Raw genomic sequence first — 22,776 nt, 5'->3', positions numbered from 1 at the left:
AAATAAAATGTTTGGAAACCGTATTGGAATTAAAAATATAATTATTACTGTTCTGGTATTTATTTGATGTCTTGGTTTTCGGGGAATATGAATAAAGGGTTTTGTGAAAAGGGTTTTAAAAGGGGAACCTTTCCAACTGAGAGAATTGTAAGGGTTTTGAGAGAAAATATTATTTCCAAATAATTATTATTTATACTTATTACTGTGATAATATATGGTATAGTAGTAGGGTCGCTCACTTAGATGATTAGCATCTCACACTCTTAAATTCCGTTCCTCTAGGTACCAGGTTGTCGGTGTTCACTCGGAGCGGACTTGATCTTCCTCGCTGTTTTAGTTCGGCAGTACCCTGTTATTCTTTTATTACAGTTGTACTATTTCTTTCACTCTTGTTGTATTTATTTTGCACTGGATTACTGTATTTATTTTTTTTAAGTACTGCAATTTGTGGAACCAATTTGTAGTTTGTGGGAGGAATAAGGGGATATTTTTGAAGTGTGTTTTCAGTGCAGGTAAATTTGTGGTAAGTAAATCCCTTAGGGGAGGTGCTGCCGGATTTTCCGTTGGAAGGTTCGGTGGTATTTCCCTGGGATCAGGGCTGTCTAGGGTTCCGGAGGAGGAATTCTGGACGGGTCCTGACATTTAGCGACAAGGCATTAGGCGACACCGTGCGATATGTCGTTGTTTATTTTGTGCGACACATTTATTGCGCCATTTATCAACGCGATTCTAGTAGTGGTAGATGACCAAGAAGGCCTGCGTTTTCATATGTCATTCATATTGTTCTATAAGAATAATATGAATGGAAGTGAACTAGGAAAAGACCTTGTGAAGGCGGTGAGAGAAGCATTATCTAAGGCAATATTGTATTACTATCCATTTGCAGGCAGGGTTAGAGAAGGGGATAACAGGAAGCTTATGGTGGATTGCATGGTCATGGTGTCCTTTTCATGGAAGCTGATGCAGATGTTACATTGGAAGAGATTGGTGATTCGCTACATTTACTACCATGCCCTTATATTGAAACGCTTCCCCATTATTGTTGATTCAGGTGATAATTCAATGTGTAAATTAAATGGAGCAAACTTTTGACTTATTACTTTCAATTTTAACCTTGTTATATATAATTCATGCGATATATATCACCTTAATTGAATACCAAGCACTTGATATAAGCAATTAGTTATAAATCTTATGTGTATATATATGTGTATAAAGCATGGTTTGCTACAATGGATAGTGGTTATTGTAGTTACCATTGTATTGGGTGCCTGCTTATTTTTGTCTGAGGGTGGTCTTTTGGATACAAAGAGAGAGAGAGAGAGAGAGAGAACTCTCTCAATACTCCAATTTAGTGACTAAATTTAAAGTATATCACTATACCAACAATTACAAATAAATTTTTTTTAAAAAAAAACATTATTTATAAAATATTTGGAGTAGTGCAAAATAAGCAACGCTCCTGTTGAAAATTCTTTAACTTAAAAAATCTCCTTACTTCATTCTAGTTGATTATTATAATTTTTTTATTTTTATTTTTAAATTTTGGAATATGAAAATTTAGAATCATCGTATCAGAAACAGTGGCAAAACTTCTTGTCACCTTTCTAATTTCATGATAATATGACTTTTGAATATTGACAAATTAATTTTCTTTTCATCTTCCCAAATGGTTTATTTTTCACGCAAAGCCATATTAATATTCTTCTAGATAGCCTTAAACATTGTAACTCAATGTTTTTCTGATCAATTTTTATTCTAATTTAATTTTGTTTTTTTATTATATATATGATAATTTTTCCGATCAAGCAAGTGACTCGGTTTAAATGTGGAGGATTCAGTTTTACAATACGTATGAACCACACCATCAGTGACACTCTTGGACTGGTCCAACTTCTTATCACAATTGGTGAAACGGATAATGGTGCTACTCAACCATCTCAGCTGCCTATATGGTACAGAGACATCTTCAATGCACACAAACCACCTCGTATTTCATTCACTCAGAACGAGTATAATTCATAGCTTTCAATTTCATCCGCATCCAAACAGCACCACTCTAAACCAATGATTCACAAAACTTTCTTTTTAAACCACAAACAATTCATATTAATAAGGCACACTCTACTTCCAAACCTTTAAAAGTCTTGCACTACCTTTGAAGTCCTCATTGCTTTTCTATGGAAATGCAGTACAATTTTGCTCTGCCTTTTGATCCTTTCGATACAATTGGTGTTTCTTATATGGTTAATGCAAGAGTTGCCAAAGATATCCAAGTGCCTAATGGTTACTATGGCAATGCATTTGCATTCCCAATGGTACCATCAGAGGTTGGTTTAGTATGTGATAGGCTATTAGGGTATGCACTAGAATTGGTGAAGGAAATAAAAACCCAAATGACATTAGAGTATATAAAGTCAGTGGTAGATCTTATGGTGATTAAAGGACAACCTTGTTATAATACAGATGTTGGGAGCTTCATTGTCTCCGATATGACTCGTATACCATCTATAAGCCACTTTTCAAGGTCTAAGAACAGAGGAGGTGAGGAAGGCATTGTGAAGTCCAGCCGCACCTCCACTGACAGTGTGAAACCAGCCACACTGCCACCGCTCAGCCACCATATTTGACAATGGTTGTTGCATTTAAGATCGAAAAACAACTTCCTCAACAATTACGGGCAATTGTCAGAACCGGTTGAAGATAGAGGACATGCAACCGACCTTATGAGCCTATAAATAGACTCCATCCCGTTGCATCTCCAAGCCTAGCCAAGCAATCTCAATATCATTCCAAATGAGGAGTGTTGAGAGCTGTTAAGACTCCAGAGAAAGCTTGAAAGAAGAGTTAAAACTCCAGGAGAGAGTTTGATAGAAAGAGATTCCACGTGAGAATCTAAAAGAGAAGTTTTGTGTTTTTATAATCTATTTCCTAGAGAGTAATAGAATTAAATTTTTTATTTTTCTTTTTATATTTCTTCTCTATAGTGGTCAGAGAACCACAACAAGTGGTATCAAAGCTCCAGGTTAAAAGCTTGGGTTCAAAATTTGAAGAAACAGAGCCTCTATTCTTCAAGTTGGTGTTTCGAAACATTGTTCAAATCAATAATTTGACAATACCAGGTGAACTAACACAACGAGACGAGAAAAACCAAGTTTGTCGAAGAGCAACGTGACGTTGCACGCACCCACATGCACCACCCAAAGTTTTCTGTAGTAGGTCACGCACAACACGCGCCGCACGCCCCGTTTGGAGGTTGAAGATGACCACTTCAGCTGCCACGCACCGCACGTAGCCACATCATTTGCCATGCGACCATACACGTTGTCAGCTACGTAATCGACACATCATCTGCCACGTTTTGACATGACATCACAATCTGAAATTGCGGAATAGCCCCTGTATTTGCAGAAATTACAGATTGACCTCTTTAGTTTCTGTATTTACAGTTTGACCCCAGAATTTTGGGAATTTGCATTTTTGTCCTAAAAATTTTGGTAATTATATTTTGATCTCGGAAGAGTCAAGTCCACCGTTTTCGACCATTTCGGACGCAACGGTTAACTCCATTTTGCCAAATTCGACTCCGTTTTTTATCAAGCCATTATGTCAATGGAAGAATCATCTTCAGGAGCTATGGTTAAGCTCACTGCCACAAATTATACACTTTGAAAACCTTGGATGGAAGATCTCCTCAATTGTAAGGATTTGTTTGATCCTATAAAAACTAAAGGAGTAAACTCCGATCCCAACAAAGAAGCAGAATGGAAGAAATTAAACAAGAAAACGGTCGGTTAGATCAAGCAATGGATCGATCACAGTGTCTTCCATCATGTCGCGAAGGAAACAGATGCATATGCCCTCTGGACGAAATTGGAGGACATGTACCAGGACAAGATTGCTCGGAATAAAGCCTTGTTGCTTAAACGATTGGTAAATCTAAAATTACAGAGTGGAACTTCTGTAGCTGAGCATACGAGTGAGTTCCAGAGCTTGGTAAATCAACTATCTGCTGTGGATTATCAACTAGGGGATAAGGATCAAGCTCTCCTACTTCTAAGCTCTCTTCTAGATAGCTGGGAGATGCTGGTAGTCTCTCTCAGCAATTCGACCTTGAATGGAAAAATTACTATATCTATGGTTAAAGATGCCCTATTCAATGAAAAGGCCAGGAGAAAGAACATTGGCATGGACTAGTCACATGCCTTCATCACAGAGAGAGGAAGACAGCAAAAAGTTGGTCGAGATAGGGGGAGAGCTAGGAGCAAGAGTAGAGGCAGATATACAAATGGCAGGAAATCATCATATAAATGCTATCATTGTGGCCTGGAGGGTCACTTGAAAAAGAACTGCAGAAAGTTGTTGAGAGAGCAGAGACTCCAAGGTAATCAGCCGAAGAAGGATGGAGAGACACTAGTCACTGTTACAGAAGAAGTGGCGCTCTGCTCCACCGAAGAAGGGACATGCCTTTATATATCAATCCAAGATGTTGAGTGAGTAGTCAATACTGCAGTATCCTACCATGTCATTCCACACAGAGATTTCTTCAAAACGTACATAGCAAGAGACTTTGCTAAGGTAAAAATGGAAAATTTTAGCTTTGCAAAGATTATGGGAACTGGTAATATTCAGGTAAAAACGAATGTTGGTTGTACAATCACTTTGAAGGATGTCCATCATATTTCAAATCTTCAGCTTAATCTACTTTTGGGAGCAGTCTTTGATAAGTAAAGCTATGACAACCATTTTAGCAAAGGCATATGGAAAATGATGAAAGGTGCCATAGTTGTTGCCCGAGAACATATTTGTGGAACGTTGTACAAGACTCATATGAAGATATGTGTAGATAACCTCAACATTGCAGAAGAAGAGGCGTTTCAAAATCTGTGGCGCCAGAGATTCGGTCACATGAGTGAAAAAGGATTGTCTACTTTGGCCAAGAAGAAGCTTAGCACTGTTTGCAAGGATGCTGCGTTAGATCCTTATAGCCACTTCTTGTTTGGTAAACAACATAGAGTCTCTTTCAATTCCTCTGCATCGAGAAGATCAGAGTTGCTTAGTCTGGTGCATTCTGATGTTTGTGGTACCATGGAGGTGGAATCATTAGGTGGCAATAGGTATTTCCTGACCTTCATTGATGATGCTTCTCGAAAGTTGTGGGCATATTTCTTGAAGACAAAGGATCAGGTATTGGATTACTCAAACTGTTTCATACCATGGTAGAGCGTGAAACAGGAAAGAGCCTGAAATGTCTCAACTCAGATAATGGAGACGAGTATACTTCCAAGGAGTTCGATGCATACTGCAGAAGATACGGTATTCGATATGAGAAGACGATCCCTCGTATCCCACAACATAATGGAGTAGCGGACAGAATGAACCGGACAATTATAGAAAAGATCAGAAGTATGATCAGTATGGCTAAGTTGCCAAAGCCATTTTGGGGAGAAGCTGCTCGTGCCGCCTACTATTTAATCAATAGATCACCGTCAGTACCGTTGAATTTTGAAATTTTGAAAAAAGTGTGGTTGGGTAAGATTCCCGCGGTTGTTTCGCTTATGCACATGTATCCAAGGTGCTCAGACAGAAGCTCGATGCAAGATCTACTCCATGCATCTTTATAGGATATGGAGATGAAGAATTCGGATACAGGTTATGGGACTCGAAAACAAAGAAGGTTATTAGAAGTAGGGATGTAATATTTCATGAAAACCAGACAATGGAAGACATTAAAAAACCCAGAATGTATCCAAATCGTAGTGCCAAGAATTTTGTTCCTAATCCAGCACCAGCACAAATAGCCACAGAGGATAACGAGATGCATGAAGATATGTCAGAAGCAGACTAGGAGGAAGAAGAAGACGTTGAGCAGGGGGAGACTCAATCTTCTCAAGAAGCTGCAGGACCATCACAGCGGTTAGATGATGGTACACCTTCTGAAACCAATGGTTTACAAGTTTGGAGATCTGATAAAAAAGATTTCTAGAATCTAAGTATATTCTGCTTATTGAAAAGGGGAAACCAGAGAGTTTCCAGGAAGCTGTTTCTCATCAAGACAAAGAAAAGTAGCTGCAAGATGAGATGGAATCTTTGCAAAAAAATCATACTTATGTTAAAGAATAAATGGGTGTTTAAGCTCAAGAAAGATGGCAACGGAAGGGTGGTGAAACACAAAGCCTGATTGGTGGTCAAAGTATCTCTTCAGAAGAAAGGAATCGACTTTGACGAGATTTTTGCACCAGTGGTAAAAATGACTTCAATTCGAGTCATTTTTGGTTTAGTAGCAAGTTTAAACTTCGAGCTTGAACAGATGGATATGAAGACAACATTTCTTCATGGTGATTTACATGAGGAAATTTACATGGAGCAGCTAGAAGGATTTGAGGTTTCAGGGAAAGAAAACCTCGTATGCAACCTAAAGAAGAGCTTATATTGCCTCAGGCAAGCACCAAGACAATGATACAAGGAGTTTAACTCATTTATGGTGATTCAAGTCTATAAGAAGACTGCAGTAGACCAGTGTGTTTATATTCAAAAATTTCCAGACGAAAACTTCATTGCACTTTTGTTATATGTGGATGATATATTGATCTTTGGACAAAATGCAATGAAAATTAGTCAGCTAAAGAATGAATTGTCTAAGTCCTTTGATATGAAAGACTTAGGACCAGCTCAACAAATTTTGGGAATGCAAATAATCTAAGACAGGAAGAACACAAGGCTATCTTAGGCGAAGTATGTGGAATGAGTGATAGAGAGATTCAACATGGATAAAGCCAAACCAGTCAACATTCCACAAATCATTTCAAGTTGAGCAGAGATTGTGCCCCCCATCCAAAGAAGAGATAGAGGAGATGGCTTCAGTACCATATTCTTCAGCAGTGGGAAGTCTGATGTACACTATGGTGTGTACCAGACCAGACATTGCTCATGTAGTAGGCGTCGTGAGCATATTTCTTTCAAATCCTAAAAAGAAACACTAGGAAGCGGTCAAGTGGATTCTCAGGTATCTGAAGGGTACATCAAAGCTATGTTTGTGCTACGGGGGAGGTAACCCAGTCTTAGAAGGCTATATAGATGCAGTTATGGCCGGAGACCCTGATAATAGAAAGTCTACGTGAGGTTATCTTTACACTTTTGTAGGGGGAGCTATGTCATGGCAATCAAGGTTGCAGAAGTGTGTAGTTTTATCCATTACAGAAGCAGAGTACATTGCCACAGTAGAAGCGAGTAAGAAAATGTTGTGGTTAAAGCGTTTTCTCACAGAACTGGACATCAAGCAAGAAGACTACATGATACATTGTGATAACCAAAGTGCCATAGATTTGAGTAAGAACTCAATGTATCATTCCCATACAAAGCACATGACATCCGCTATCATTGGATATGCGAAGTAATAGAACAACAATTGTTGAAACTGATGAAGATCCATACAAAGGAGAATCCAGCAGATATGTTAACAAAAGTTGTTGCTCAAAAGAAGCTGAAGCTATGCAGAGACATAGCTGGAATGGATGGCAGATGACCATCAGTTTTTAAATGCGGCTGGAGGGGAAGAATTGTGAAGTCCAGCTGCACCTCCACTGGCAGTGTGAAACCAACCACACTGCCACCACTCAGCCACCATATTTGACAATGGTTGTTGCATTTAAGATCGAAAAACAACTTCCTCAACAATTGTGGGCAATTGTCAGAACCGGTTGAAGATGGAGGACATGCAACCGACCTTATGAGCCTATAAATAGGCTCCATCCCGTTGCATCTCCAAGCCAAGACAAGCAATCTTAATATCATCCCAAGTGAGGAGTGTTGAGAGCTGTTAAGACTCCCAAGAGAGCTTGAGAGAAGAGTTGAAACTTCAGGAGAGAGTTTGATAGTAATTAGAGAGAGATTCCATGTGAGAATCCTAAAAAGAAATTTCGTGTTTTTGTAATCTATTTCCAGAGAGTAATAGAATTATATTTTTTTTTATTTTTCTTCTTATATTTCTTCTCTATAGTGGTCAGAGAACTACAACAGACATAGTTGTACCCATATGGTTGCCACCACCAGTCATGAAGAGGTTTGAACAGGAATTGAAGAAAATGTTTGATACAATAATTTCCGGTGGAATTAAATCAATGCTCTAATTATATATCTAAACAAAGTTTGTCAATTGTCTTTGTCACTCTATTTAAAATAGGACTGTTTTAAATTCAAAGTGTAACAGTATCATAATGTATCCTGTAGCATTTTATCTAAGATCGTATGGTTTTTATCTAAAAAACCCAAATGCTTGGGCAGGACTTTTACAATTAATTAATTCAATATAGCAAACTAAAATTCCCCTTGTTTTGAAATAATGGTCATAAATAAAGAGAGAAATGTTTGCTTGTTTGTTCTTTTTTCTTTTTTCTTTGGTAAATGAAAGAAATGTTTGTTTAATTTGCCATTTCTCTGCCGGCTCTTCCAAGTGTTGGCAGTCAGTGCAATGCAAGTTGGTTTTATCCGTTGATAAATCAAGTTCTTAGAAAAATTTACTTCTTTGGTTAAATTTATTCATTTATATATAACCTTTTACTATATATACTTTTGTATTGTTTATGGAGTCGTAGATCTAGCTATAGGAACACAGAGACTGAAGAAGAAGAGAAGGGCATGGGAACAGTGACAGCCCCATGGAAACAGCTAGTCTTGGAAGCCATGGATTCCAATGCCCACCTCAAAAACTGATCTTTATTTCAGCTTGTAAGCTTACAAACTCTCTCTCTCTCTCTCTCTCTCTCTCTCTCTCTCTCTCTCTCTCTCTTGAAAAGCTTTATTGCAAATATGAGTTTTTGATTGATGTTTCAGGCAACGGTGGGTTTAAATGGAAGACCTTCGAATCGAACCGTTGTTTTCAGGTACACTACTCTTCTGCTATCTCTGAGTTTGTTTCTGTCTTTGAATCTCAATCTGGAAGTGAACTTTTTTTATGGACAATTTTTTGGGTTTTGCAGGGGATATCTAGATGGTAGTGATAAGATAGAAATCAACACCGATTCTGGAAGTCACAAGGTTCTAATTCCTAATAACTGTTCTTCAATCCATGAAGTTTTTATATATATATATATATATATAGTTCCTTGTTTGCCATTGATGATGTTATTATGAGACATAGACTATTTGTTTGGTTAAATATTTGATTTTTTTTTTTTTTTGGTCACTTTTTGTGTACTTGTTATTACCAGTAATTCCAATTTGGTTTCTCTTGCAAAATGGAAAATTAAGAGCATACTTTATATTTGGGTTTCTTGGTTTGCTGGAAACTTTGGTTGAGGGAGGTGACCTTCTTTGCATAAACAAATGCAGATTAAAGAGCTGAAGCATTGTCCATTTGCTGAGGTAATGGTTCTCACTTTGAGGTTCATTCTTAGAATTTTTGCTCAAAAAAATTTCTAGTTCATTTGTTTTTCTTTGTACTACTGATTCTGAAGCTTCTTTTGGAGTATGCACTTGTTTTTTTGATCTTGAAGATATGTTGGTACTTTGCTGATTCTTGGGAGCAATTCCGGATTAAAGGAACAATTGAAATCATTGATGAATCAAGTCCTGATCCTGTTAACCTTCAGGTAACATTTGTGACACTTTTATTAAGACTAGAAAGATCTTGTTGCAGACACCATTAAAATCGAATTTTGTTTAGCAAATTTTAGGAAGCAAGTGAAAATCTTTTAGCTCTTTTTAGATGTTAATGTTTTGAGTTGACAAGCATGAGGAATAGTAATTTATGATAATGGACATGGCCAAAAGGAATAATGAAAAGTATCATCAAATCTTAGGTAACTGTTTTTCTGTTAGGGATAGCTAGTTGCTTTTTGCAATATAGTTTAGATAGATTTGGAATGAGATTGGAGAAAGAGGAAGTGACAATTTTTGCTAGCAAAGTACACCTCTTCTTATTTTTCTACAGGTAACAACTTAAAAATCAATTTGAGGAATTTGTTACACGATGGAATGGCTTATGTTTAACTTGACTAATAAAAATGGTGCAGCAAAGAGAGAAATCTTGGTTTGCCAGATCTCCCAGAACCAAAATGCTGTTTTTAGATCCTGATCACTCATACCTAGAAGAAGAACCACCAAAAGATGCATTTCCAGAGCTTTGTGGAGGTCCAGTTGCTGCATATTGTATTCTGGTTCTACATCCAGAGCAGGTTTAACAGTTTCAGTTTCAGTTTCTTTAATCAATGTGTTCCTTTGAAGCTTCATTGCTTTTTTTTGGTCCCTCTTAATTCTCTAGGACTTTTTATTCGCAGGTTGATTACATGAATGGGAAGGCAAGTCTTTACACTCAATCAAAATGCTAATGGGGACAAGTGCTGGACTTGAAAGTTTATGGATTTCTTAGAATAAGTTGCTCTCTCTTTTTTTTTTTTTTTTTTTCCTTGTCTTTTCTTTTTCTTTTCCTTTTTTTTTAATGGAAATTCTGCTTAATGGAAAAAAAAAAAGGGGAAAAAAGAAAAAAATTTTCCAATGGCATGGTGAAAATTGTGATTTTCCCCTTTTTTTTTTTTTTTTTTGTCTTCTTTTTTGTAGGGTTTTGGGGCTCAAAATATTATTGGGCCTAGAAAGACTATTCCTATTATGTTTGAAGAATCAACTTGTGGGATTTCTATGTATTTGTGTTCTTTGTGTAATATATGTATTTGTGTTGTTGATTGTTTCCATAATCAAAATTTGACACCAAATTATTATTTGGATATAGCCCCAAAACAAAATGTTTTATTTTGAGATTGCAACAATACGTAACACATAAACGGTGGTACAAGTTTATTGCATGATCTCAACCAAAAAAAAGAAGAGAAAATGCAAAATACAGCAAGTAAATGAAAAATCAACAATAATAAAAAGCAGTATAGATGATCATCAAGAATAGTTTTTATTAACATCAAATAGTTTTTATTATGGAAAAAAAAAAAAAGAAAAAAGAAAACTTTTTATTACCATTAAATAAGGGAGGTAAACAAAACTCGAAAGCCTAAAAACCAAATCACACCCATCTAAAAAACATGTGTTCAAATTCGGGCGAAACTTGATATGACTCAGAATCCGAATCTAAAAAACATGTGTTCAAATTCGGGCGAAACTTGATATGACTCAGAATCCGAATCTGTCCAATTTCTTTTTGGTTAAACTTGAATTTTAGATTTTTAATAATATAGATCTAATATGAAATTTGACCCATCAGGTTTTACGTCGAACCGTCTGAAATATAGTTTGAAACTTAACTCGAATAGCTAGTTTATGTAATTTTATAATTTTTTTTATATTTTTATTTGATATATTATAAATATTTTTTATATGTTAAATTGTATTTATTTATTTATTTGTTATTCAATAAAATAATCTATTAAAAATAATTTTGGATCCATCAAATTTATTAACTAAATATTTGATATCCAATGATGATAAAATATATATATATATATATATATATAGATATATATATTTGATATTCAATGATTTTACCTTATTAATTAGAATCATAAGATATTTATTAATTAATCATGAATTAAATAGCTATATCATTTAATATAAAAATTTAGTTAATAATTTTGCTATTTGTCATATTGCTAGTTTATTAAATTATTCTTTTAATTTTATTATTATAAAAAAAGGAAAAGAAAAATTATATTTTAAATTCTAAATCCAATATCCGAGTTCAAAACCTAATTTTAATATCCATAAAATCGGATAACGAGCTTTAAATTTGCATATTAATATTATGCAACCAGAATTCTCTCTTTAATCCCAAAAAAATCCCAAACCAAACTTATTTGAACTCAAAATTTTGAACTTAATTGGGCTTGGCAGTCCGAATTTATACCTCTACCATTGAAGCAGTCATAATACAGAGGCAACAAACATTTGTTAAAAATTCAATATAAACAGTCCAAATATTTACTTTGTGTTTTATGCCTGCCATATATGGGATTTTATATCAAATAAAAACTTAGCATTATATAATATGCTAATAACATTTCTCAAAGTTAATTATATAACATATGTGTTAATATCACAAATAATATATATTATTCCATATTTATTTATGTGGAAACATAAAATAAAATTTTAAAAACTTTTTTAAATTTTAAATGAAATTTATAAAAACAACATATCATATCATGTAGTAGTTACATAGAACACAACAATTTAAAAAACTTACCAATGTAATTATCAAACATAGCTGGGAGGTAAATAAAATTTACCCTTTGATAGATCAGTGGGACCCTAAAAGCCCAAAACCCTAGATAAAACCTCTTTCTCTGCTCCAAAGTACTCGGCGCTGGTTTGCATTTTTTTCTGCTTCCTTAATTTATAGCTCTGCTCACCACCGCCCACTCCAAGCTTCGTCGGCGATGGGTCGGAAACTCAAAGACAACTCCTTTAACAGCGAACCAGCTGCCCAAGAAATCCACATTGACACCCAAATCAAGTCCGAGAAGAAGAAGAAGAAAAAGAAGAAGAACAAGGACCACCCGAGTTCCCAACCTGAAGTCCAACACAGTCCCAAGAGAAAGCACGAAGAGATTATTGTACACGAGGACTCCAATTCCAGAGAGAAAAAGAAGAACAAGCACGATGAATTGGAAGAGAATGGTAAAGAGAGCGAAACCCATGAAGGAAAAGAAGAGCTGAAGATAGATGGTGAAGAAGACAGGTCCGTTGAAGAAGATGGCCTTGTGGTGGTAAGTGGGAAGGACGCAAAAGAAGCCAAGTACGCACCTTTGAAATCCTTTGCCGAGTCCAAGCTTCCGAATGATGTTCTTCAGTGCTGCAAGAATTTTGACAGCCCTTCTCTGATTCAGTCCCGGGCATGGCCTTTTTTATTGGACGGTCGTGATTTTATCGGGATTGCGGCAACTGGGTCAGGTGATTTTTCCAATTGTAGTATGTTATTTGAAGCAAAGTTTTTTTATTTTTATTTATTTATTTATTTTTTTGGGATTCTAAGTGTGTTATTTTTGTGATTAGGTAAGACTTTGGCTTTTGGGGTACCGGCAATAATGCATGTTTTGAAGAAGAGGAAGGGAAAGTTTTCAAAGGGGCGTAATCCACTTTGCCTTGTACTCTCACCTACTAGGGAGCTAGCTCAACAAGTATGTGCTTATGTAAACATTGCAGCTAGTTATTTATAAGTATTTTTCTTTTTCAAATGTTTCGAGGCAGCAGATTGTATTTTCCTCATTGAAGTTTTTAGTTCTAATGGTTCTAGCAAATAATTCTTTTTTCGCATTACATTAATTAACGGGGTTTATTGGAGTTTCACCTCTTTAAAAGTGGGACTTAGTAGTTGATAAGGAATGGACATATCATACTGAAACCAAAAAACAGTCAAGCATTTGGGGATTTTACAGTATTGGAAATAACTTCGAGCTAATATGTGATCTACTACAATATCATTATATCTTTTGCTTACAGGTTCCACAAAAGTGGAGGCATAAGTAATGTAAAGTGAACTCACTAAAGTTCACTTCTTTGCTATTGAGAGAAAAGATAGGAAGAGAACTCTTTTTTGGGTTAGTTGCATGCTTTGCGCCAGTATGGATACTTAAAACCTGCTCTTATAATCTCATTTTAGGTCAGTAGGATGGGAAGGGAACAAATGCTTATGCTAGCTAAAGAAAAATAATCAAAACCTCTGAAGCTTCTGGAGCGTTTTTGCATACTGCATTTGTATTATATTTCTTTGGAAGGAGCAATTGCACTTGTGCCCGAAGATTCTTAAATTTTAAAGTTTGAGAAGCATCTGATTATTATAGTAATCGCAACCATCTTACTTCTACTTTATTTGATCTTTCTTGGGTGCTTCTTCTGTTCATTTGATTCCTTGAAACTTGTTTTTTCGCTTAAGTAACCAATCAGTATCTTCATGTGCTTGTGGCAGATTTCAGATGTTCTGTCTGATGCTGGGAAGCCTTGTGGTGTGGAATCGGTCTGCTTGTATGGAGGAACATCCAAAGGACCTCAAATATCTTCTCTGAAGTCTGGTGTGGTGAGTCACTTAATTGTTCTGTTTTCTTTCTCTTTCTCTGTAGTAAAGTTCCAGCTGGTTGGTTGGCATCTCACACCAACTTTTTATGGTAAAAGTCAAATTTCATTTGACTTTATCTTATATGACTTGTTAAAAGAAATGTTTTCTGAACTTTTAGGACATTGTCATTGGGACTCCTGGTCGTTTAAAGGATCTGATTGATATAGGTGTGTGCTGCCTTAAGGAGGTCACTTTTGGGGTAAGTGCAATAGTTTATATAACTTATTTCCTTTCTGGCATTTCTTATTCTCGATGACCAAAAGCTAGCTACTTCTTGTTGAATAGGTTTTCTGTTCTAAAGGTAATTAATAATGCTGGAATTTGACTGAATTGTAATTAATAAATCTAGCAACACTAAAAAAATTGCAATGTTTATGATGTGTATGATATATCAAAAGAATTTTTGAGTGCCTCAAAAAGTTAAGCAGTGATTTTCTTCAGGTCCTTGATGAAGCAGATCGAATGCTTGACATGGGATTTGAACCAGAAGTTCGTTATATATTAGGTCAAACATATTCAGGTAACATTGCATGTTGACTATACTTGCCGTTTATTTGATTTTCTCTTTATGTTCCCTGTCTTTGTATTGCTTTCCTAGCTATTCCTTCTTCCATCCTTTCTTCATTGTCTTTTTTTGGCTTTATCTGGCATCAAGATTTTGCCTACTCCAGTGTGTTTGAATTCTTTGGGAGACCAGCCTTTTCTTTTCTTTTTTTTTTTGGGTGTTCCCTCCAAAATCTCTTCTGTGATTTTTTCTCTATGTTCCCCATATTCAGGTAATATGGCATGTTGACAATAGTTTCCGTTTATTTGATTTTCTCTTTATGTTCCGTATCTTTTTATTGCTTTCCTAGCTATTCCTTCTTCCATCTTTTCTTCATTTTGTTTTTTTGCTTTATCTGGCATCAAGATTTGCCTAATTCAGTGTGTTTGAATTTTCTAGAAGACGGTTTTTATTTTTTTCCCTTTTTAAAAAAAAAAATAAAATAAAAATCTGTTCTGTGATCACTCTGACCAGTTAATTAACATGTTTAGTCTTATATAATATAACTAAGGATATATAATCTCTCGTTTTTGTCTTTGTACAGCTCGCCAAATGGTGATGTTCAGTGCTACGTGGCCTTTGTCAGTTCATCGATTAGCTCAGGAGTTTATGGATCCTAACCCAGTTAAGGTGTGGATTTTTTTCTTCTCAAGATTATTTGACAGTTTCCTATTTGTCTTCTTGAAAACTAATATGTTGTGTCAGGTTGTCATAGGTTCAGAAGATTTAGCTGCCAATCATGATGTTATGCAAATAGTTGAGGTATAAATTTTTCACATATATGTCTATAAGTGTTACATGACAGTGTATTTTTTGTATTTACATGTTTAGTTCTGTCTCTCAAATAACATAGGTCTTGGATGAGCGTTCTCGTGATGTACGTTTGATTGCATTGTTAGAAAAGTACCACAAATCTCAAAGGTATTTGCTGCTATTATTATTCTCTTTTCCTTTTCTTTTTCTTTTTCTTTTTTTTTTTTTAAAACTATTTTTGACATGTCTGCACACTTGTTTATGTCAAATTCAAAGACCAAATTTAATTGAATATTCATATTGTAGGTGGGAGTTTTTGTTATCAAATGCAGTTCCCTGTCTTTATTAGAACAAGTTGCATTTTCAATTGTAGTATCCATACCTATTCTTTAAATAGTTAATTCTGTTCCTACATGTGGTGGATTGACTTCCTTCTGTTTCCTGTGTATACCATGTAACTGTCTTGTTGAGGAAGTCCTCAAACTACTTTTTTTTTTTTTCGTACTTGTGTTTTTATCATGGCTTTCAATATTTAGTGGTGCCACATCCATCTGATACACAGATTTTACTTTTGATCAGGAACAGAGTCTTGGTTTTTGTCTTGTACAAGGCGGAAGCTCCACGGATTGAAAATTTGCTGCAAAAGGGGTAAATTCTCAGATAATTCTGGTTACAGCTGTTTGCAACTGAAGGTATATTTGGAAAACTACTAATTATATAAGATATGCTGTTCTAGGGGTTGGAAGGCTGTATCAATCCATGGTAACAAACCACAACATGAACGTACAAAAGCATTATCATTATTCAAGACAGGAAGCTGTCCTTTGATGGTATGCTGTAGATTAATTAAGTTTTCTATTTTGTTTGTCCCCCTATCATCTTTCTTCTATTAAATATAGAACTGATCGTAACCCATTTTATAAAGCTTAAGCTTTTAGGAAATAAGGTTTCTTGTCTGGTAATATGCCTTTTCATGATGTTTCCAAATTCCAAGTACATTGTAGTCTGACTGTGGTTGGAATATAGATGCTTTAATTAGTTTTTATGCAGACTTTGTGTGGGCTTTTGTGTGTGCGGTGTCCAATTTGCTAAGATAAATTAAGTGGACAAAAGGGAGTAATTTAAGATGGAGAATTGGACAAACTTTAGACTCTTGTATAGGATTAGGGCACAAATATTTCATTCTACTCTTAGATCTTCTTTTCTCTTTACATTTTAATTGTTGTCTGTTCATATGACTTGTATGCGATAAAAGACCATCTAATCAGCAAGATGAATGGTCACTTACACTTTTATGTCGATGTGTCTGTCAAAGTAGATCTTTTAGCTTTAAGCTGTGGTTGGAGATATAAAATGCAGTGTATTTGTTTGAAATGTATGCATGCAGATAGCTACTGATGTGGCTGCTCGAGGATTGGATATTCCAGATGTTGAAGTAGTTATCAACTATAGTTTTCCTCTTACCACAGAGGATTATGTCCACAGAATAGGGCGGACTGGACGGGCTGGCAAGAAAGGTGTTGCTCATACATTTTTCACACCACAGAACAAGGTAATACTCAGTATGGGTATATGCACCCTCACAAATCTATATGGTCAGACATTATATCAAATATTATATTACTATGCTTCTTTCTAAAATTCCATCACAACTAAGATTGATATTCGTATATAATCTTTTATTTTTAAAATTCCATCACAACTAAGATTGATATTCATATATAATCTTTTATTTTTCTTTACTGTTTCAGGGACTTGCTGGAGAGCTGGTGAATGTTCTTAGAGAAGCTGCGCAAATAGTGCCAGATGCCCTATTGAAGTTTGGCACTCATGTAAAGAAAAAGGTTATAACCTATACCCTTTTTTTGGTATTTTCTGAAGGCATTCCAAGGGTTTGTTAAGTTTTACCCTTTTATCTATCATTGATTCTTTTAATACAGGAGTCAAAGCTTTATGGGGCTCACTTTAAGGAAATTACTGCAGATGCTCCCAAGTCCAAAAAGATCACATTTGACAGTTCTGATGATGAAAACTGACCTAAACTTATTGGTTCTAATCTACGAGTACCAAAAAGAAAATATGGAATGTGAGTTTGGAACTAGCATATTTACAATTTACAATTTATTATTTTTTTGTTTTGTATTTTTTGTTTTTTGTTTTTTGTTTTTTTGGTGTAAAATATTTTTTGTTTTGTATTTCGTTTTGTTTTTGCATGTTTGTTTAATGATACATTTGATTATAGCTTCTACAAGGCCCTGGAATCTTGTATTACTTCACATAATAATTTAAAGTATCATAAAGCAATTTTGAGCAACATAGAATTCTTCTGATTGCTACTTTTGTTCTTTTCTCGAGTGATTTCTTGGTGTTTATGCAATCAACCTGGGGAAGGGTAATGTTAACTGGTTCAATTATTAGAATATCCATATGAAACTAAGGTTTATTAAAGCGTGTTGATTGATTCAATTCAAATTGTGTAAATAAAAATCACATTACTTATAAATTTTAATTGCAATATTTAAACCATTGACATTTTCCAACTTAAAATGACATGCTCATTTTCTTAGCTATTTCCTATGCACAAGAAAAATAGAAGAGAAAATTATTAGTTGAAAATATCAGAAAGCGTGTTAAGATAGGAGCTTTCCTTCTAGGTTCCTGTATGCTGATGCAAAACACAAATTTCAAAAAGCCACTTGACTATATAGGGAGAATGAGCAACTTTTATGAATTGGAAACTTAAACTCCATGGGCCAATTCTTCGGAAGGGGTGGTTTTAATCATATTGGTCTCTGTGCATTTTCAACAAGTGGAAAACATGCATGACTCAACTGGGGGAAAACAAAACCTTCTCTTAATAAGTTTTCCGTCAACCCCACAAAGTATGTGGCTCCAAATCAAACATGGTGGATATGTGCCTCACAATGCTCCTAAAATTTTTGGTAAATCGAACAGTTAAAAAGAGTAAAAGGAAAAGCAGAACAACTGTACAATAAAAAACTCAAATGTGCAGTTTCGAAAACGAACACTTTGTTTTGTTGCTTATTTCTTCATCAAGACCGGGCAATGATTAGAACAGTTCCCAACTAAAATATCCGGTAGTTTACAAATACACAACACAACAATTAGAATATTTCCCAGAAATACGACTAATTTGAATCTGTAAATTAGCATTCTTGAGACTTAAGCAAATGAAGTAACAGAAAACTAACACTTTGTAATAGAGAAAGAGAGAGGCATATATTAAGCAACTTGGACTTTTCTAACTTGGAACAAAAACCACTGGCTTGAACCAGAAATGTGAGCCAGTCAAAGACTTGGACCCTTCCCTGGTTTTTCTTGCACCACCAGTTTATACCTTGATTATCCATACCAACCCAATTACTTTAAATTGTTAGAAGCCAAACGTTTAAAAAAACAAACTCAAAAAAATAACGTTAAAAAGCTTCCTCTTCTCATTCATATATACAAAAATATACAATTCCGTTTCATTTTCATAGACAGTCGAATAGAAAGAAGGTAAAGAAATGGCAGAAAGTGCAGTAAGTTTTCTTCTTGACAACCTCACACCGTTGCTGCAAAATGAGGTGCAACTTCTGTGGGGTGTCCATGGACAAGTTCAGTATATCTTTGATGAGCTAGAGCGCATCAAGGCCTTCTTAAGGGTTGCTGATGCAAAGGAAGAAAGCAATGATTATCTCAGAGTCTGGGTTAAGCAAGTTAGAGATGTTGCTTATGACATGGAAGATGCTCTTGACGAATTCATGCTTCGTCTTCTATATTACCATGGCCATGGATTTTCTTCCTCTCTTCATAAGCTTTATCACTTTATCAAAAGCCTTAAAGCTCGCCATCGAATTGCTTCTGATATGCAAGGCATCAAGTCCAGAGTTGAAAGCATCTCAAACAGTCATACGAGATTCAACATGGCCATACCAGGGTGGAGCTCCAATCGTTTGGCTTACAGACAACTGACCATTCAAGGAGATGCACTTCTGCTTGAAGAAGCTGAATTAGTTGGAATTGCTGGACCGAAAAAGCAACTGATGGAGTGGCTTTTGAACAATGAAACTGGACGCCAAGTGATTTCGGTGGTTGGAATGGGAGGGTTGGGGAAAACAACCTTGGTGAAACAGGTTTATGATGATCCCAAAGTGAAGAAACGTTTCAAGGTTCATGCTTGGATCACTGTTTCTCGATCAATCAACAAGGAAGATCTCATAGACGAGATTTTCACAGATATAAGGAAACCAGTCCCTCCAGAAGTTTCTAACATGAACATAGATCGGAAAAGGGAGACAATCAAAGATTTTCTGCAACAAAGTAGCTATCTGATTGTTCTTGATGGTGTTTGGGATGTGAATGATTGGGATTTCATCAAGCATTCATTGCCAAGCAATAACAGATATGGCAGCAGGATAATGGTGACTACTCGAAATGCTGAAGTGGCTTCAGCATCCTGTGTGGAAATTCATGATCAGGTCTACAATTTGGAGCCATTATCTCCGGAAGAGTCATGGGAACTTCTTTGTAAGAAGACATTTCAGGGGAAACCATGTCCCCGTAACTTGGAGGAAGTTTGCCATTGTATCTTAAACAGATGTGGAGGATTGCCTCTGGCAATTGTGGCAATAAGTGCTGTTTTAGCTACCAAAGACGACGCAAATATTGATGAATGGGCATCGCTTTGTCACACATTTGGTCCAGAAATTGGAGAGAATTACCGACTTGACAACATGAAACGAGTACTCTCCCTCAGCTTTAATGATCTTCCATACTACCTGAAATCTTGTTTCTTGTACTTGAGCATGTTTCCTGATTTTCGAAAGATTGAAACTATGAGATTGATTCGGCTATGGATAGCTGAGGGGTTTGTGATTGAAAAGGAAGGGATGACCCCTGAAGAAGTTGCAGAGGGTTATATCAAGGAGCTTTTGGACAGAAGTTTAATCCAAGTGGCAGGGACAACTAGCTGTGGAAGGATCAAATCATGCAAGGTACATGACCTTTTAAGGGAGATCGTCATTCAGAAATCGAAGGACCAAAACTTCGGAGTAGTGGTAAAAGAGCAAGGAATGTTGCCTGAAAAAGTTCGACGTCTATCAGTAGTTAAGACATTGCATAATGTACAAAACAAGAATCTTTCTCATCTTCGTTCTTTGCTTATATTCAATTCAGAAGATTCACTCACCGAATTTCCCAAATTGTTTCCCAGAAGCCTTAAACTGCTTAAGGTGTTAGAGTTGAAAGGTGCACCTATAGAGAATTTTCCTGAAGAAGTATGCAAATTGTTTCATCTGAAGTTTCTAGGCTTGAAGAAAACCAAGGTGAAGCATATTCCTCGTTCCATCAAGAAGCTTCAAAAGCTTGAGACATTGAATCTCAAAGATTCATTTGTCACTGAGTTACCTGTTGAGATTTTGAGTCTCAAGCGACTTCGCCATCTTCTGGTATATCGTTACCAGATTGAATCATATGTGCATTTTCATTCCAAGATTGGTGTTACTGCCCCTGATGGAATAGGTTGTCTGCAATCTCTTCAAAAGCTCTGTTTCATAGAGGGAAATCAAGAAAACTTGACAGAGTTGGGGAAGTTAAACCAGTTAAGGAGATTAGGCATAGTAAAGTTCAGAGAAAAAGATGGTTCTACTTTGTGTTCTTCAATCGAAAAGCTGATTAATCTTCGTTCGTTGTCCATCACTTCAGAAGAGAAGACCGACGTAATTGACCTGCAACACATTTCTTCTCCACCTCAGTATCTCCAACGTCTATATCTAGCAGGACACATGGAAACACTACCTCAGTGGATCAATTCTCTTCAAAATCTTGGTAAACTATTCCTCAAATGGAGCCGGTTGAAAGAGGATCCTCTAATTCATCTTCAACATTTGGCTAATCTCGTGCATCTCGAATTCCTTCAGGTTTATGAGGGAGAGAGCTTGCATTTCAAAGCAGGAGGGTTTCCAAGTCTCAAGATATTAGGCCTTGACAAACTAGATGCACTTCAATCAGTGACAATGGATGAAGGAGCAATGCCTCGTCTTGAAAAGCTGACATTTCAGCGCTGTAAATTGTTGAAGAAGGTACCTACAGGGATTGAATTCTTGACCAACTTGAAGCTTCTTGAGTTCTTCGATATGCCAGATGAATTGATCATGAAACTACGTCCAGACGGCGGAGAAGATCATTCAAAAGTTGCGCATGTTTCAGATGTATATTCTGTATGCTGGTTAGATGATGGTTGGGATGTTTACTCTTTAGAAGGGTTCACTGAAAGGGATACTGTTGCGCAGCCCTACCCTGAAATGAGAAGCTATCGTAGGAGTACTCTTTGGAAGGTGTAGGATTTAACTTGTATTTGTATATTTGTTTCTGCAAATACTGATAGCAGAACTGATTCTAAAAAAGTTTATTACTCTGTATTTAGAGACAAATTATTTATAGGGCAATTGGTTTTTTACCACTACAAGCAGGTTTTAGTGCAAATCTACCTGCTGACTGTTATCAGTTAATATTTTACACTGTTATTAGTTAATATTTGTTACAATAATTGTGCTATAGCTTGAAGTTAGAGTATCTCATACTCTGTTTTCTTATTGTAGCCATTCAACTTCTTGTAAACAAGTTATTGAAAACATCAAATTGTCAATTTTTTTTTTTTTTTTTTAATCAAGGGTCTAGAATTCTCTCTCTCTGTGTCTCTTTATTTTATTTTATTTTTTAAATAAGGTAATCTGTTTTACTAATAAGACACTATTTTCTTGGCTTATACGGTGAGACGGTTTCACTCTCATATTTCCAGAATTCCAACTGCATCAACACCTTTGATCTTTACTCATCTTTCTTTCAATTATATTAGTGCAGTTGTACATTGAGTCGACAGCATAATCTATGTTTTTGGACTGACCGTAATATTGTCACTCGCAAATAATAGGATAAACTACTAATAACACTATTTTATGCTTTGTATTTTACATTTATATGACAGTAAATATTTTGCATAAAGATGATGAATTTTCTGAAAGGTTAAATATATTAATTTGACTTAGTTGTGGCATGTTTTGGAGGCATGCATGCACCAATATTTGGACAATCCAAGGTAACGACATGGAAAAGTGAGATATATATATATTTTGACTTTGCTATACATTGATTCTCAGCAATTTTTACAGGTAGCATAGAGAGTAGGGTACAGAAAAGCAAACTAAATGCATGTATCTACAGGTAGCATAGAGAGTAGGGTACAGAAAAGCAAACTAAACACTCTCTACTAGCATAGAGAGTGTTTATCAAGCTAAAGAAAGGGTTTAATAAAGAAAGGGTTTAATTACAGTCTAAATAATATATTTTGGAATTTGGTAATGGTATGCTTGGGAATTGTTGTTTTTATTCTTTAAATTGTAATATTACTTAAACTGTGAAT

At 35.6% G+C, this 22,776-nt stretch overlaps 4 protein-coding genes across 5 annotated transcripts; all 4 read left to right on the top strand.

Moving 5' to 3' along the window:
- Positions 1-2,186: 2,186 nt before the first annotated feature.
- LOC107434548 (alcohol acyltransferase 16-like) lies at positions 2,187-2,630 on the top strand. Its single transcript, XM_060817858.1, has one exon. The coding sequence runs from the start codon at positions 2,187-2,189 to the stop codon at positions 2,628-2,630; it is 444 nt and encodes a 147-aa protein (XP_060673841.1).
- A 5,696-nt stretch (positions 2,631-8,326) lies between these two features.
- Positions 8,327-10,374, top strand: LOC125418978 (pyridoxine/pyridoxamine 5'-phosphate oxidase 2). The gene is given in 7 exon segments (XM_060818398.1): positions 8,327-8,727; positions 8,833-8,882; positions 8,979-9,036; positions 9,331-9,363; positions 9,495-9,590; positions 10,014-10,175; positions 10,278-10,374. Coding segments are annotated over 7 exon segments (540 nt in total). The 5' UTR covers positions 8,327-8,637; the 3' UTR covers positions 10,329-10,374.
- A 1,916-nt stretch (positions 10,375-12,290) lies between these two features.
- Positions 12,291-17,674, top strand: LOC107434551 (DEAD-box ATP-dependent RNA helicase 5). The gene is made up of 13 exons (XM_016046025.4): positions 12,291-12,894; positions 12,997-13,121; positions 13,910-14,017; positions 14,175-14,255; positions 14,498-14,576; positions 15,145-15,230; positions 15,306-15,362; positions 15,454-15,521; positions 15,933-16,001; positions 16,090-16,183; positions 16,741-16,905; positions 17,105-17,197; positions 17,294-17,674. Exons 1-13 carry the CDS (start codon positions 12,381-12,383, stop codon positions 17,387-17,389), a joined length of 1,635 nt encoding a protein of 544 aa, XP_015901511.3. The 5' UTR covers positions 12,291-12,380; the 3' UTR covers positions 17,390-17,674.
- A 902-nt stretch (positions 17,675-18,576) lies between these two features.
- On the top strand, positions 18,577-22,008 carry LOC107434534 (disease resistance protein RPM1-like). Of its 2 annotated transcripts, XM_025067526.3 has the most exons (2): positions 18,577-21,182; positions 21,275-21,408. In XM_025067526.3, exons 1-2 carry the CDS (start codon positions 18,881-18,883, stop codon positions 21,280-21,282), a joined length of 2,310 nt encoding a protein of 769 aa, XP_024923294.3. In that variant the 5' UTR covers positions 18,577-18,880; the 3' UTR covers positions 21,283-21,408. The 2 variants fall into 2 exon arrangements, with proteins under 2 accessions (XP_024923294.3, XP_015901495.3); XM_016046009.4 differs by having other exon boundaries at positions 18,581-22,008.
- Positions 22,009-22,776: the final 768 nt, after the last annotated feature.

This window comes from Ziziphus jujuba, chromosome 6 (assembly GCF_031755915.1).
Source record: "Ziziphus jujuba cultivar Dongzao chromosome 6, ASM3175591v1".
Classification (NCBI taxonomy): Eukaryota; Viridiplantae; Streptophyta; class Magnoliopsida; order Rosales; family Rhamnaceae; genus Ziziphus; species Ziziphus jujuba.
The sequence above is the reverse complement of the archived record's forward strand: the minus strand, read 5'-3'. Positions and strand labels throughout refer to the sequence as shown.